This window comes from Salvelinus fontinalis, chromosome 20 (genome assembly GCF_029448725.1).
Source record: "Salvelinus fontinalis isolate EN_2023a chromosome 20, ASM2944872v1, whole genome shotgun sequence".
Lineage (NCBI taxonomy): Eukaryota > Metazoa > Chordata > Actinopteri > Salmoniformes > Salmonidae > Salvelinus > Salvelinus fontinalis.
Genome location: NC_074684.1, coordinates 20,302,625 through 20,320,117, shown reverse-complemented (window position 1 = coordinate 20,320,117; position 17,493 = coordinate 20,302,625). Strand labels below are relative to the sequence as shown.

At 41.6% G+C, this 17,493-nt stretch overlaps 1 protein-coding gene across 22 annotated transcripts in view; it reads right to left on the bottom strand.

The window, feature by feature from the left end:
• Window positions 1–4,620, bottom strand: part of LOC129817489 (afadin-like) — a 130,154-nt gene extending 125,534 nt beyond the window's left edge. For 12 of the 22 annotated variants that reach the window (XM_055872765.1, XM_055872775.1, XM_055872778.1 and 9 more), the window contains exon 1: window positions 4,275–4,617. In XM_055872765.1, the coding sequence (XP_055728740.1) occupies window positions 4,275–4,376 (102 nt within the window). In that variant the 5' untranslated portion in view covers window positions 4,377–4,617. Of the gene's footprint in view, window positions 1–4,274 lie in introns of all 22 variants that reach the window. The other 10 variants (XM_055872776.1, XM_055872779.1, XM_055872785.1 and 7 more) reach the window with 4 other exon arrangements.
• Window positions 4,621–17,493: the final 12,873 nt, after the last annotated feature.

Here is a 17,493-nt window from a genome sequence, read left to right as displayed (position 1 = left end):
CATTCCATTCATTGTCCACCATCACCTCATGTTTCAGCATGATAATGCACAGCTTTATGTAGCAAGGATCTGTACACAATTCCTGGAAGCTTCCATGGCCTGCATACTCACCAGGCATGTCACCCATTGAGCATGTTTGGGATGGACGTGTACGAAGGCGTGTTACAGTTCTCACCAACTTCCCACAGCCATTGAAGAAAAGTGGGACAACAGTTCACAATCAACAGCTTGATCAACTATGCGAAGATGTGTCGCTTTGCATGAGCCAAATGGTGGTGACACCAGATACTGACTGGTTTTCTGATCTACGCGCCTATTTTCTTTATGTATCTGTGACCAACAGATGCCTAACTATATTCCCAGTCATATGAAATTCATAGATTAGGGCCTAATTTGTTTATTTTAAGATTGATTTCCTTATATGAACTGTAACTCGGTAATATGACTTTCCTAGTTAAATATAGGTTAATAAAATCTTTGAAATTGTTGCATGCTGCATTTTTATTTTTGTTCAGTGTATTTCAATGCAGGGGAAAAATCTCCATGGAGATGGTAAACCTGAAATGAAAGTGTAAAGAAAATAGGTGTGACAAATCTAACAACACAATGGCTTTGATCAATTTAAATCTCAAGACTTGATGAAGCAAGACAAGGTTGAGATTGGTTGAAATTCTGCTCCTGTATTTATGGTGATAGGTCCTCAAAACTCAAAATTACATCAAATCACATTTTATTGGTCACATACACATGGTTAGCAGATGTTAATGCAAGTGTAGCGAAATGCTTGTGCTTCTAGTTCCGGCCGTGCAGTAATATCTAACAAGTAATCTAACAATTTCACAACAACTACATTATTCATTGCTTTAAACTTGTGTGTGTATAAGAATATGTACATATAAATATATGGATGAGTGATGGCCGTGCGGCATAGACAAGATGCAGTAGATGGTATAGAGTACAGTATATACATATGAGATGAGTAATGTAGGATATGTAAACATTATATTAAGTGGCATTGTTTAAAGTGGCTAGAGTTGAGTCAGTATGTTGGCAGCAGCCACTCAATGTTAGTGATGGCTGTTTAACAGTCTGATGGCCTTGAGATAAAAGCTGTTTTTCAGTCTCTCGGTCCCTGCTTTGATGCACCTGTACTGACCTCGCCTTCTGGATGATAGTGGGGTGAACAGGCAGTGGCTCGGGTGGTTGTTGTCTGACAAACTCCAAGCGGACTGTCATGTGCCTTTTTACTGAGGAGTGGCTTACTGAGGCCCATTATCAGAAACCATTACTCCTGTGTTCTAATGGCACGTTGTGTTAGCTTATCATTTTAAAAGGCTAATTGATCATTAGAAAGAAGAAGCCTACATAACCAACCCATTAAGTAAAATGTAACATCCATATATGACCAGCTATGTAAACTTTAACATGGATTTATCCTGCAATAGATGCCGTTCAATTGGTAACATACATTTGTGTCTTCTTCTAATGCCTCAACCACTACAGGATCGGTGACGAAGAGGCTGTTAAGGGGAAAGTAATCTAAAAGTAACTGAATGTAATCAGATTACGTTACTGAGTTTCGGTAACACAAAAGTTACATTACCGATTACAATTTGACAGGTAACTAGTTATGGATTACATTTAGAAAGTAACCTACCCAACCCTGGCAACAAGTCACATGCTAGAGAGGGCTGCAGGACAAGAACCTCTCATGTCATACATGACCTGGAGAAATAACACCCCCCTTCTCAAGGCCACCTGACATCAGTCTTTTGCTAGTGGATGACGAAAGCAGATAAATTAACAAGGTATTTCACTTTGTCAATGTTTAAGGCAGAACACAACAACAGCATGGTTAAAAATGAACTGGGATTAAACATTATCTATCAAAGGGTCAGCTGATCAGTTTGAATATACATTATGTTGCTCTGATCACTAACTCAGTCCTCTTTCCATTCAAAATATAACCAAAACAAGCTGTGAAACTGTGCTTTATTTTGGTTGGTAGCAGTAGCACACAAAAGAGACGGGCGCTTAATTTTTGGCCAATCCAACCCATAGTCAACATACGCAGCATTCCCCCAGGATCACAGTCTGCACACATTGCCAGTCAGAGGGCGGATATGATAAGTTCTAAAAGGTGAACTGTTCCACTGACACCAACAATCAAATCACTGGCTTCCACATGGATGGAATGGAAACCTGGATTCCGACAAAACTGTTCTGACAAACAGACCCAACCTTCTGACAGGATGCAGTGCTCCATAGGGCTTTGATTTGGGCCATTCAAAAGTTTCCATCCACCCTCTCTCAAGCCATGCAGCTAATGAGGATCAATACGAAGTTGGTGAGGAAAATGCTGTTTGGTTGGTTTTAAAATGTAAGCCCTTAAGACTGCTGGTACTGTATTTTGGCCCTACTCCAAAGGATAGAGACTTGGTCAGCAGTTACAACTAGTTGAATATCTTATAGCATTTATCAAGACTATTAAGGAGAGAGGGGCAAAAAGGAAGTGAATTCCACAGGCGATAGAGGAAAGAGATACACTGACCCATCTGCTTTACAATAACCAGCCATGGGGTCATGCTATAAAACCCTGTCATTAACATCTTTGCAAGAAATGTATACTTTTTTGGCTTAAGGAGCGTTTGTCATGCATGGGCTAAAAATGACATAGAAGCCTTGATGCAGAATGTTATTATGTTAATGACATCCAACAATCTCTGACATTTTGTTGGCAAGTTCATAAGCAATGGAGGAAATACAAAATTGACATAGGGTTGTGGGTGTGGAGAGCAATGACTAGAGTGGGGAGGGGGGTGTGTGTTACATGTGAGACATGTTAACCAAACCATCACAAAAGCAAATTCTCTTAAGCAATGTAAATACTAGCAGGGGAATACTGACTTAGGACTACAGGAACACAGCAGCAACAGTTAGGCCTAGCTGACAGTGAAGCGGTCCTTCTGTCCAAAGCTAATTAATCGGATCAAAGGGGACCCCCATCACCCCCAATGCTTTGACAACTCGGAGGTGAGGGGTGGGGGTAGCTGGCTTCTGCCTGCGCGCCAAAAAACACTTTACTACATGTAGCAAACTGTACACACACAGTCCAACAAATATTAGCTAGATCTGAAACCCATCAGACAAAAACAATAACTACGTGCGTGTTGGATGCAATAAATATAAACACGACAGGAGACGCAAGAACACGACTCATTTTAGTAGCTAGTTTGATTAGAAAAGAGAGATAACTAGCTAGCCAGCCATCTGGATATATTGAGACACCCAGCAACAGGTTAAACACTTAACATTGTCTTAGCAAACACTTATTTTATATAGTAGACCATATAGTAATGTTTATTGACACCAACTAGCTACCTTACGACCTAGTGACATAGCTACATGATGAGTGGCAAAGAACACGGCTTTAATGAGTAATGTTATGTTCCTATAGTCCATTACTGGGCTAGTCATCATCCCAACTCAGCACTCGATAACGTTAGAATGATATCTAAGCTAGCTAGCTAGCTAGCTAAAGACGCCGGTGTTTTACTTTGCTGCTATCCGTAATCATGGTGCTGAAATACAAAGTGGCCAAACGACAATCTAGCGATATTAGCTAACTACTGTTAGCTAATGTGTGCTTCACTTGTTTACAATGTGAACGTATCAAATTTTTTAAAACCAACACAAGAAATGCAATACATTTTTTTGTCTATATGTAAATAGCGAGATTTGGAGTCGTGATTTTTCAGGTAACCGTCCACGTTGGATTGCATCTGTGTGTGTTTAAATGCTAGCTAGCTTGGTAGCGAATAGTCAAGTGTGACTGCAAGTTTACAATCTATTGCATAAATTACTGTATTCACCTCGTCCGCCATTGCATGCACTTGCTACAGCTATAAACCGGAGCGTGCTGCTGGTGAGCAAGAAAACAGCCTCGAGCTGTCTTTCTAGCTAGCTCTCAAACATTACGTTAGCTAGCGCCAATGATCTGGTTGTCAGGTTGGTTAACTCAGTAGCTAGTTTGATTTGCGATTAAGGGGTGGATAATTTGTTTTTCGAGTTTGAGACAGTTTTGTGGTCATTTGACAATTTCAACAGTACTATACAGGTATTTGTTAACAAATGTGTTTGGTTGACAGTTTTTCATAATTCATTATCAGACAAGAGAATCCGCACGCGTATCCCCGGGTCTTCTTTCCACTTGGGAATGATTGCCTCTCTCCCGACGGGTGCGGCCTGTGCTCAGGGAAGGTCCACGGACTCACCTCGGTGGGTTGGCTGATCTCGAACAGGTCAAGCCGGTTGGCGTTCCAGTGGTTAATGATGTCGGCTAGTTTCCGCCGCTCCTCCTCCCTGGTCCCCGACATTCTGAATCCCGATTTATACTCTCTACTGAAGAAAAATCCCCTTACAGCGATAAAAAAAAAAGCCTCTGATCCGATAACTTCACGAAAGAAATGCACCCAGGAACTGGGCTCTATACCGTTCAAGTGTTTCGCTGTCACCAGTAGCTGTACCTCTTGTGGACCGCTCCTGCTGTTTCCGCGTTCTCCTCTCTCGCTTACCGCACTCGGTTCTCTCTCGCCGGGAAGCAAATAGGACTATTTCAGCGCGCGTTCACGCCCTTACAATTTGCATTGCACGAGCACAACAGTGATGTGTGTCTTCCCCTGCGTTAACTAGTTCGACTCCAGTACAGTGTCCAGTCAATACAATAAATATATAAACATTTCAATTGTCAATTGGGTGACCATGAGAATGGTCAATGAAACTTTGTAAATGTACAGACAGGTCATTGTATTTTACTGTAATTTAATGACTACTGAATCTTTTCAGGAAAATATTACGTATTTGTGTAAATTGTCATCTAATTCTATGTAATCTAATATGACAGTTGGCCTATGTGTTTTATCAAGTAAACAAGCATTGAAGGGAACCCTGTCTCCCTCCTTGTCCCCAAAACAGATCTGAGTCAGCAGGTTGAACAATATGGTTGAATGTCACACTGGCTACCATGGTAATGCCATCATCCTGTGATCACACCCACTGAGACAGAGGTTTGTTTTGGATCTAAGAAACATACAGTTACATGACATAGGCCTACCATGCGATTGAAGGTTCAAATGGTGATAGCCTCCTAATTGATACTCATTTATTGCTACAACAACATTTTGATTCTGAAGTAAGTTTGGCACAATGATCAAGACTAAAAGCGTTGGAACAACAACCTCTTGCTTTAGTGTGTGCTGTAATTGTCAGACAGGATAATGTCATGTTGTATGGGATCATAAAAATTGGGATGAACAGAGCTTTGGCTCATGTGGCTCTGTCTGTGTGGCCTATCCGGCGTAGCTTTCGCTCCTGTGCTCATGCGAAAGTGGAAGGGCCATGGGGCGTGCACAGTCAGACAGCATCACGTTAGACCTGACGAGCCCAGCTGTGCAGTCCTGGGCAGCAGTCAAGTCAATGAGGCAGGCAGGGCTACTGTGGCCACTGACGCAATATGAGTTAATTTACATCATTACATTGCGTCAGTACTGGGCTGCCTGCGTGCTAAGGCTATATGGGCACACATGGCTGGGCACGATACGGCTAAGTAGAGTCTATACCATCCTACAGAGCACCAAGACAAAGCATTTTTATACCAGGGCCAGGGGATAGAGTCGAAATCAGAGGATAAATGGATGTTTTCTGTCTGCTAAGAGAGTACTTTACTGTTCCTCAAAGAGGACATCTAAATGCACCAATCATTCCATCAGACACAAGTAAATAAAGACAAGGTCAGTCAGTAACATTCATATTACTTGGGTTTAGTCCATCTTAATTTCTGTTTTTACCTTGTAACTGACTATTTTTGCTTTGTGCCATTTTACTGAGCTGATGAATGCTTGTGTTGGCATGGCTCTGTTTGCAGAGGTGTGATTTCACCTCCCACCATTTTATATCTATATCAGGGGACACATTTCACACAATAATGGAATTTCAATTATCACAATTAAATTAGCCTTATCCCTAGCCTGGCCAACAGAGGGAGATATGTGTGTTGGAAAACTGGAGTGTGTTGAGTTCAACAGAACAGTGTGCAATGTTTAATTCAAAGGAAACGGTACTGAATGACCAGTTGGAGAATGGTGGGATTATGTTTACCCAGAGAGTGATTGTGCATGCTGTGTGCTGCAGGATAAATGCATTTTAAAATGATCACACCCATTTTGATCAGGCCACACATCTCCACACCCATGGAATGGGAGCAAGCATACCTCAAAGGTTATTAATTACTGCAGTGGGCTAAATCAGGGTCACACAGAGTGTTTCTTGGTAGTCTTAAACAAATCTACTGTGAAACAAAAGTACACACCTCACACACATGGCTATGGGCTTAAAAAAATAAGACATTTCAGATATAGAGTTGAAATGTATTAAATGTTGAGTTTGCATCCCGATATTACACTGGAAACACTGGATTTATTAATGATGAAATAATGAAAAATATTAATATAATTTGACCCTTGAAGCCATTAGGTAATTTGACTGTAGGAAACTACCGAACGGTCCACACCGTTTAGGGGAAACGTGTGTAATCCAGTATAAATCATCATGCAACATAGAAAACGTTGAACCAAAATGAATGCATCCCTGGGGAAATGTTTAGATATTAGATGCAAAGGACATGTTACTGTATACAGTATATTTAATGTTGTCAACATCTATGCAAAATATCGTCAAATGAATAGCTAACCTAAAATTGACAAAGGCAAATAACATATTTTTCTATGTCACCATGGTACTGAACAGCAATGATGTGTCATCACAACTTAAACAAGTCACATTCTGCTGATTGAGTTGACTTCTCCACCATCCAAAAGGTTGTGCAGATGTCTTGGAAAAGTGTAACAGTGGCTAGATTTTGTTATTGGGTGTGAAAACACACTGTCAAATGAATTGCGTCCCCGGAGAAGGAACCTCTCACAGACGTGATAAATTTCACATTTGAGATCAGCCTACCAAACAAATACACAACACACTCAAGGTTAGAGAGAGGCTCTCTTGACTTTATTCGAGTTCAACTGTACACTGGAGAAGACACATTTACCCTGAGAATCAGAACAGTCTTTATTACAGCCATATTCTAGATGTCAGGAGGAAGGTCTCAATCAAGGTGTGACCTCGGAGTGGCCAATACATTAATCAGCTGCAGCACCAGCAATATAATGGTGTTTTTTACAGTGACAGTCCTTTGAGACCTCTCTCTCAACCCTGTGCCATCCATCCTGTTACGTGTCACACCAAAGAGGCTTAGTTGGAACGGCTCCAGCCAAGGTGTCGAGGCAGACAGGGCTGTATAAATATTTGCTCTGGCAGAGTTTGGATTTGATGGTTAAAATGGCAACTGTTGATGGTGAAGGCACAGTATACAGTATACTCAAAATACTGAATGTAACACCTGAGCAAGAATAGGTCAGTCAGGTCAATATAGATGCATATGAATCGTCATTTTGATAAAAAATAAATTAATAAAGTACATAGCTATTTTAAGAAAAAAGTCAACCAAATCTCCCTCATCAACCTGCTGTAAGCATGGGCATGCAGTTGAAGTTTGTTATTGTTGCCATGGCGCAGGTGTTGTGCGGAGGAGTCGGGTAATTATGTCATAGCCTTCAGGCAGTGAGAAATACAAATCATTCAAATTTGTTTACACTAATAAGAACCTAAGAGAGTGGAGAGGAGATTGGAGAAACATTTACATTTAAGCAAATGTACAGTAAAAAAGCATATTACTTGTGAAATTTTAGCTCTTTAAAACATCAAAATACTTAGGGGAAAGGTGTACCTATTCCCACTGTCATCGTCTTAAGGATGCTGAAACACTACTGTATTAACACTCTGTGCTGTATTTTGTGGCCACTGAGGTGGAGATATACTGTATAACCCCAGACAGGAAGAGGCTGAGTTATCTGCTAATATGGTTTCCTGCTGTGGTTTTAACTTCTACTGTGTTAGACAGAACTTTTTCAGTTCAATATATACTTCCACACATATTTAGTCATTCTGAATAGGTTTACAGTAGGTTATCAACAACTCAGTGGTTAATAGCCTACTTTTGGTTAATACTTTCACTATATGAAATGCTCAGGGATTTATATTTTAAAAGTTAAACCTAAATTAATTCATAAAGTTTTAGATATGAGGCTTTAGATATGAGGCTTGTGCTTTGAAAGACTGACCCCATTCAAAGCCAGTTTAAAGTTACAGTAAGTCAGCCTTGCCATAATAGAAGGCTTTGAGCCCACAGGAAGGTGCTGCCTCCACAACTGCCACATATAGATGAATTGTCTCCTTGGCACCACACTGGACAATAGGACATCAATCAAGTAGCACAAAAAGGAATCTGTGGTGGAGCCCTGCCAAGCTGCTAATAAAGATACAGTAGACTAGACCGTGCATATTGATGAGGGCATCATGGGTAGTGTGCCTGGTTCACAGAGCAATGGCCCTCCTGTCTTATTCCTTTTATTGGTCCAGTAGGGGAGGCAACCAATGAGAGGCCATCTTGCTGTACAGTTACATTCCCGTTCGATTGTGTAGACAGATATACAGCATTATATAGTACTATTGTTCGATCGATATTAAATCATTTGAATATAACAGATTACATTTTAATCTAAAATGGTAAAGTAATTAGTAAAATTGATTATTTGGTTATTCATTTTCTAAATAAATTTTGCCTTTCTTCTGTGAGAGCGTTTTGCAGCTTCTCTTTGACACAACCAGGACATCTCAGTTAAATTACTGCTGGTACAAAAACAAAGCTTTATAACATTTAGATAAAAATCCCCTTGAAGGCCTTAAGGACAGTCATTCATACAGCCAGCTCTTGTATATGTCCTTCAGAATAGCAGACTGAGGCTACGCTCTCATCTTCATTTCTATGGTGACATCATATGAATATAACCCCCCAGCAATTTGTTACGAGAGCTTTACAAATGAGCTTCAACAGAGAATTCATTCATGGAAAATTTGGCTCTCCGCAGTAGTCTGTGTTTTTGTGAGCAGAAACATAAAACTACAGTAATGACTACTGTACTATTGTTTGTTTTGAAGTAGCTAGCTAGCTGATTAAGGCTGAGAACAATGTCTCTGTTCCTGGTCAGTGTACTAAACATCAGTCTGTTATGGGAGAGGAAGAATGGAATTCATTAGATTGGATAAAATAAGATGAAACAACCATGTGAAACCATAACTCACAAGGAGAGGTCATAGGGAGAATGAAGTACACACAGGCACACACACACACACACACACACACACACACACACACACACACACACACACACACACACACACACACACACACACACACACACACAATTACATCCCTCATGATTACTCCCACATGAAAAAAATACTGTAGTATTTACTGTAGTATACTATAGTAATTCATGTAGTGTTTTTGCAGATTGTAGTATTTACTGTAGTGTTTTTGCAGCCTGTACAATACTGTAGTATAGTTTTTGCAAACATTACTGTCGTATTTACTATAGTGTTTTTGCTTTATTATCTTTGACATAGAAGCGGAGGCTTTCTCCTTCAGGAAACCTACTGGAGAAATAATAAAGAGCAAATTTGACATAACCTGTAGGTAGGACTGGGGTCTGAATGGATAGCTCAGAACTTCTGCTCTTTTCTATAGCCTGTAGGGAACACAATATATGGTCTATACTTGGCATCTAATTTTCACAGTTATGGGTGACACTAGCTGAGATATGGGGGAGGGGAATGGGAAGGGTATATACAAATTAAATACTGTAGTATTTACTATTGTTAAAAAAAAGTGGAGGGATTTTGCTGACTGTAGTGTTTTTGCAGACATCACTGTAGTATTTACTATAGTATTCTACAGTATACTACAAAATTCTATAATAAGTACTACACATGATCGAGGGATACTACAGTGTGTAGTATAGTATTCTACAGTATACTACAGTTTACTATTGAATTCTACAGTAAATACTGTAGTATTCTATAGTAAACTGTAATATGTTTTCATGTGGGCTGTCATACAGGATTATGAAGACAGATAATATAGGCTGTGTTAGCTGGAATTTCCATTTGGAGCAGACGGATGGGTTGGGTTACCTACAGCTGTAGAATGGGAAACAAAACGAGAAACAAAGTGGAACATCTTTGTTTTGTCTTGCTGAGCTACCCTTACCATCTGTAAGCCATAGAACAGAAACGCAAAGAGACTCATTAGCAGTAAGCCGTTTTTACCTGTGTCTGCCAGTGCCACCCACACATTTAACATTCTTTACAGAAGGAGGAGGAGCATTATCTGACCTTCACTTCTTACTCTCCTCAAATTGCAAATGGATAGGATTAGTGCTCGCAATGATCAGTAGCTAAATGTGAGCCGTTTAGCACCATGAATTTGATATTATAAAATAGGATGGGAAACAATAAGAATTGGACAAGGCAAAGAGGGCAATTACCTACTATGACAGTATGAAAAATAGTCTACTTAAATGTGTGCTATGTTATCATGAAAGACAAAAAAGTCTTAGTCGGACAGCTGAAAGGACTTTGAGGGATTGGATGTTCTAAAATTGGTGAGACTTTGACTTTTAAAAATTCTCCAGCGGCTTCTTCTCAACTGACGAACCTAAGAGAACAGATGCAGCACTGCTGCCTGGTTCCATTAGCCAGGGATGCCGTGAGGAGGACACAGTGGTAAGATGTGGGGAGAGTCACAGCCCCAAACACTAATCTGAAGACCATTCCATTGTTCTAAGAGGCCTGACTGTAGCAGACAAGGCATTGAACGGTAGGTAGTGCAGGTCTCAACCATACACAGTGACATTTGGAAGGAACATGGCTTAAAAAGGTGAAACACTAGTACAGAGTAGGAGTGATGAATTCTTTATGTAATGGTGAAGGGTTATAATAAGGACAGATGTTTCGATACTGTATGTGTGCAGTGCACCTTGAAATTTCTATTCAGTAAATGTTTTATTAAATGCCCTCAGCATTGCTTAATGTTGTTCACTGCCCCACTAAAGAGACAATTAGTAACCCCCACCTCCTTGGTGTACAACACGTTTTATTAGCCAAATAAAGCAGTTTGTGAGACTTTCTTCTCACACCGTTTCTCCCATAATGACTCAACATACTGCAGGCTTCATTCGAAAACCTTTCCCACCCACTCAATGATTGAACACACCACAGCAGTAAAACTATGTATCCTCCCTTATGTTAGCAAACAAATGGGCTCTGAATGGGAACAGTGCTCCCCTAACCTCGGAAAATTGCAGGCACTTGGCTCCTCGTAACCCTCCTCCCTCACAGCTGGGCTTGATATTAGTGTGGTTTTACAGGCAGGCAATGCGTCAAGCAGCTCTCTCTCTCTCTTACTCACTGACCCACAGGACGACTTGGGGAAAGTGTCTTCTCTCAAGAGCTCCTTTCTCCCTGCTGATTAAATGGAGATGGTGGGCTGTGGGCAGACAGTGCCCGCCCGCCTCTCCTCCCTGAGGAGCTTCTCTGGCACGGAACGCAGTTTCCGTGGCGATGGCTTGGCATGGAGGAAGCCTCACCTCATTAAGCCCCAGAGCCTATCAAAGAGCAGTCATAACTATGGACCCAGTGCCCACTGACTTGACCAGAAGAAAAGCTAATATCACATTTTAGCACTGTGATTTATATGACCCCTCCCTTATTTTTTTTTCCCTCATCAATCTAAACACAATATTTACATAAATATTCAGACCTTTTACTCAGTACTTTGTTGAAACACCTTTGGCAGCGATTACAACCTTGAATCTTCTTGGGTATGACGCTACAAGCTTGGCACACCTGTATTTCTTCTCTGCAGATCATCTCAAGCTCTGTCAGGTTGGATGGGGAGCATTGCTGCACAGCTATTTTCAAGTCCCTCCAGAGATGTTCGATCAGGTTCCTCCAGAGATGTTCGATCAGGTTCAAGTCCGGGCTCTGGCTGGGCCACTCAAGGACATTCAGAGACTTGTCCCAAAGCCACTCCTGCGTTGTCTTGGCTGTGTGCTTAGGGTCATTGTCCTGTTGGAAGGTGAACTTTCAACCCAGTCTGAGGTCCTGAGCGCTCTGGAGCAGGTTTTCATCAAGGATTTCTCAGTACTGCTTCCCGAGTGGTGCAGCGGTCTAAGGCACTGCATCACAGTGCTAGCTGCGTTACTACAGATTCTGGTTCGGTACATGGCTGTGTCGCAGCCGGTCGTGACCAGGAGACCCATGAGGCGAAGCACAATTGGCCCAGCGTCATCCGGGTTAGGGGGGGGTTTGGCCGGCCGTGATGTCCTTGTCCCATCACGCTCTAGCGACTCCTGTGGAGTCCTGTTTCCTCCGACACATTGGTGCGGCTGGTTTCCGGGTTAAGCGTGCATTGTGTCAAGAAGCAGTGCGGCTTGGCGGGGTTGTATTTCGGAGGATGCACAGTTCTCGACCGCCGCCTTTCCCGAGTTGCAGCGATGGGACAAAACTGTAACTACCAATTGGAAATGACGAAATTGGGGAGAAAAGGGGAGTACAATTGTAATACAAAGAAATAAAAGGATCTCCCGGAACTTTGCTCCGCTCATCTTTCCCAACTAGTCTCCCAGTCCCTGCCGCTGAAAATCATCCCCACCGCATGATTCTGCCACCACCATGCTTCACTGTAGGGATGGTGCCAGGTTTCCTCCAGATGTGACGCTTGGCATTCAGGATTCAAGAGTTCAATCTTGGTTTCATCAGACCAGAGAATCTTGTTTCTCATGGTGTGAGAGTCTTTAGGTGCCTTATGGCAAACTCCAAGTGGGCTGTCATGTGCCTTCCGTCTGGCCACTCTACCATAAAGGCCTGATTGGTGGAGTGCTGCAGAGATGGTTGTCCTTCTGGAAGGTTCTCCCATCTCCACAGAGGAACTCTGGAGCTCTGGAGTGACCATCAGGTTCTTGGTCACCTTTCTGACCAAGGCCCTTCTCCCCCATTGCTCAGTTTGGCCGGGCGGCCAGCTCTAGGAAGAGTCTTGGTGGTTCCAAACTTCTTCCATTTAAGAATGATGGAGGCCACTGTGTTCTTGGGGATTTCAATGCTGCAGAGATTTTTTGGTACCCTTCCCCTGATCTGTGCCTCAACACAATCCTGTCTCAAAGCTCTACGGACAATTCCTTTAACCTCATGGCTTGGTTTTTGTTCTGACATGCACTGTCAACTGTGGGATCTTATATAGACAGGTGTGCGCCTTTCCAAATCATGTCTAATCAATTGAAAATACCACAGGTGGACTCCAATCAAGTTGTAGAAACATCTCAAGTATGATCAATGGAAACAGGTATGCACCTAAGCTCAATTTTGAGTCGCATAGCAAAGGGTCTGAATACTTACGTAAATAAGGAATGTGTTTTTAAAAATATACATTTGCAAAAATGTCTAAAAATCTGTTTTCACTTTGTCATTATTGGGTATTGTGTGTAGATTGCTGAGGATTTGTATATATTTAATCAATTTTAGAATAAGGCTCTAACGTAACAAAATGTGGAAAAAGTCAAGGGGTGTGAATACTTTCCGAAGGCACTGTATACAGCGCTATAGTCTCATAATGACAGAGGTATACAGACTGGCTGTCGAAGGATGCCCACACAGCAGCCTCCTTGTCCCAGCTTCACAAAGCCCTGCCCAGCTAGGCCTTAACTGTGAGGTACAGGGGGGTTGCTAGCTAGATTAACTGAGCTGCCTGCCCTTGAAAAAGTGTCATTCCTCTCTGGCATTGTCCAGCCGGCGAGGAATGTACCATCCCAGCCTTTTATGTCCAGAATGGGGCCCACGTCCCCCCTGCACTGCAAACCGGGCTCCTGCTTGTGGTTAGTGCATTCCACACTGTGTCAGCCAGCCAGTCCAGCCCTATTTGAAAGGACGTTGTGCTTGAGCGAGCGCTGCTTTTCATGCTAATGCACTGTTTCACGAGTGTGTAGCCTCAACCTTCCCATCCCTCAGCGCCACTTTATTAAGTAGGCTTTTGTTATCACCAGACAATGTCATGGAAAACATAACAGCCACAAAGACAAAGGCATCTAGACAACTGACTCCCAATTAAATCAAAGCATTGGCATCATAATTGTTGCGATGCTGTGCAGTAACATTGTAAAGTGCTAACATTGTGTTTTGAGTGTGATTGAACATAGCTTTCAGTAGGTGTGTGACTATCCAGGCTAGTTTCCAGATGTTTACTCATACAGAGAGACAACAGATCAGTCTGATACTGGCAGCCCTGAAGATTGAATGTGGGCGTAATTCACGATCTGACATCTCTTTGCAATGCCAAGCTACAAATACATTTTCAAAGCAGAAGGAAATTAAAATGCTACACAACGTGTCAAAAAGCTGTCGTACCTGCTTGTACTGGCATCAAGTGACAAACATGTACTGTAGACAAGGTGGCTGATAATGTCCCAATAAAGGGGAAGTATAAGAACATGAGTTTTCTAAAAAAAAAAAAAAAAAAAAAATCTACATTGTAGAATACTAGTGAAGACATCAAAACTATGAAATAACACATATGGAATCATGTAGTAACCAAAAAAAGTGTTAAACAAATCAAAATATATTTTAGATTTTTCAAAATAGGCACCATTTGCCTTGATGACAGCTTTGCACACTCTTGGCATTCTGTCAACCAGCTTCACCTGGAATGCTTTTCCAAGAGTCTTGAAGGAGTTCCTACATATACTGAGCACTTGTTGGCTGTTTTTCCTTCACTCTGCGGTCCAACTCATCCCAAACCATCTCAATTGGGTTGAGGTCGGGTGATTGTGGAGGCCATGTCATCTGATGGTCATCTGATGCAGCACTTAATCACTCTCTATCACAAATTTGGACTCATCAGACCAAAGGACAGATTTTCACCGGTCTAATGTCCATTGCTCGGGTTTCTTGGCCCAAGCAAGTCTCTTCTTCTTATTGGTGTCCTTTAGTAGTGTTTGTTTTGCAGCAATTCGACCATGAAGACCTGATTCAAGCAGTCTTCTCTGAACAGTTGATGTTGAGATGTGTGTTACTTGAACTCTGTGAAACATTTATTTGGGCTGCAATTTCTGAGGCTGGTGACTCAAGAGGTAAGAGGTAACTCTCCTTTCCTGTGGCATTCCTCATGAGTGCTTGATGGTTTTTGCGACTGTACTTGAAGAAATGTTAAAAGTTCTTGAAATGTTCCGTACTGACTGACCTTCATGTCTTAAAGTAATGATGGGCTGTTGTTTCTCTTTGCTTATTTGAGCTGTTCTTGCCATAATATGGACTTGCAAAGAAAAAGCATGGCCAATAAACAGAAAAGATTCAAATTAGCAAAAGAACAAAGACACTGGACAGAGGAACTCTGCCTAAAAGGCCAGCATCCCGGAGTCGCCTCTTCACTGTTGACGTTAAGACTGGTGTTTTGTGGGTACTATTTAATGAAGCTGCCAGTTGAGGACTTGTGAGGCATCTGTTTCTCAAACTAGACACTCTTATGTACAGTTGAAGTCTGAAATTTACATACACCTTAGTCAAATACATTTAAACTCAGTGTTTCAAAATTCCTGACATTTAATCCCAGTAAAAATTCCCTGTCTTAGGTCAGTTAGGATCACCACTTTATTTTAAGAATGTGAAATGTGAGAATAATAATAGAGAGAATGATTTATTTCAGCTTTTATTTCTTTCATCACATTCCCAGTGGGTCAGAAGTTTACATCACTCAATTAGTAATTGGTAGCGTTGCCGTTAAATTGTTTAACTTGGGTCAATAGTTTCGGGTAGCATTCCACAAGCTTCCCACAATAAGTTGGGTGAATTTTGGCACATTCCTCCTGAGAGAACTGGTATAACTGAGTCAGGTTTGTAGGCCTTCTTGCTCGCACACACTTTTTCAGTTCTGCCCACTAATGTTATTTAGGATTGAGGTCAGGGCTTTGTGATAGCCACTCCAATACCTTGACTTTGTTGTCCTTAAGCCATTTTGCCACAACTTTGGAAGTATTCTTGGGGTCATTGTCCATTTGGAAGACCCATTTACGACCAAGCTTTAACTTCCTGACTAATGTCTTGAGATGTTGCTTCAACATATCCACATAATTTTCCTGCCTCATGATGCCATCTATTTTGTGAAGTGCACCAGACCCTCCTGCAGCAAAGCACCCCCACAACATGATGCTGTCACCCCCGTGCTTCATGGTTAGGATGGTGTTCTTCGGCTTGCAAGCGTCCCCCTTTTTCCTCCAAACATAACAATGGTCATTATGGCCAAACAGTTATATTTTTGTTTCATCAGACCAGAGGACATTTCTCCAAAAAGTACGATCTTTGTCCCCATGTGCATTTGCAAACCGTAGTCTGGCTTTTTTATGACGGTTTTGGAGCAGTGGCTTCTTCCTTGCTGAGCGGCCTTTCAGGTTATGTCGATATTGGACTCGTTATACTGTGGATATAGATACTTTTGTACCTGTTTCCTCCAGCATCTTCACAAGGTCCTTTGCTGTTGTTCTGGGATTGATTTGCACTTTTCATACCAAAGTACGTTCATCTCTAGGAGACAGAACGCGTCTCCTTCCTGAGCGGTATGACAGCTGTGTGGTCCCATGGTGTTTACACTTGCGTACTATTGTTTGTTCAGATGAACGTGGTACCTTTAGGCATTTGGAAATTGCTCCCAAGGATGAACCAGACTTGTGGAGGTCTACATTTTTTTCTGACATCTTGGCTGATTTAATTTGATTTTCCCATGATGTTAAGCAAAGAGGCACTGAGTTTGAAGGTAGGCCTTGAAATACATCCACAGGTACACCTCCAATTGATTCAAATGATGTCAATTAGCCTATCAGAAGCTTCTAAAGCCATGACATCCTTTTCTGGAATTTTCCAAGCTCTTTAAAGGCACAGCCAACTTAGTGTATGTAAACTTCTGACCCACTGGAATTGTGATACAGTGAATTATAAGTTAAAAAATCTGTCTGTAAACAATTGTTGTAAAAATTACTTGTGTCATGCACAAAGTAGATGTCCTAACCGACTTGCCAAAACGATCATTTGTTAACAATACATTTGTGGAGTGGTTGAAAAACGAGTTTTAATGACTCCAACCTAAGTGTATGTAAACTTCCGACTTCAACTGTGTAGGGAGGAAGTTAGATTTTTCTCCATCTTATATATACACACAGTATAATTATATAACTATAGCCCAGTTATTCCTGGTCATGTCACATGAGCAGAAAGAAAATCCAGCCCCTACTCATATTAACTGATTATTCACATGAGTAATTTACCCCATTTCATCAGCTTATCTAAGACGACATCTCAAGAGATGCATCTTAACAACAAAACCCCTTCCCTGTAGCGGCTGTTTCTTCTCCTGGTCCTTGGAATAGAAGAGCACTTGAAGAACATGCATTTCCCACAGTCACCTGCAAGGAAGCGTCAGGGCTGTAATTTGGCAGTCTA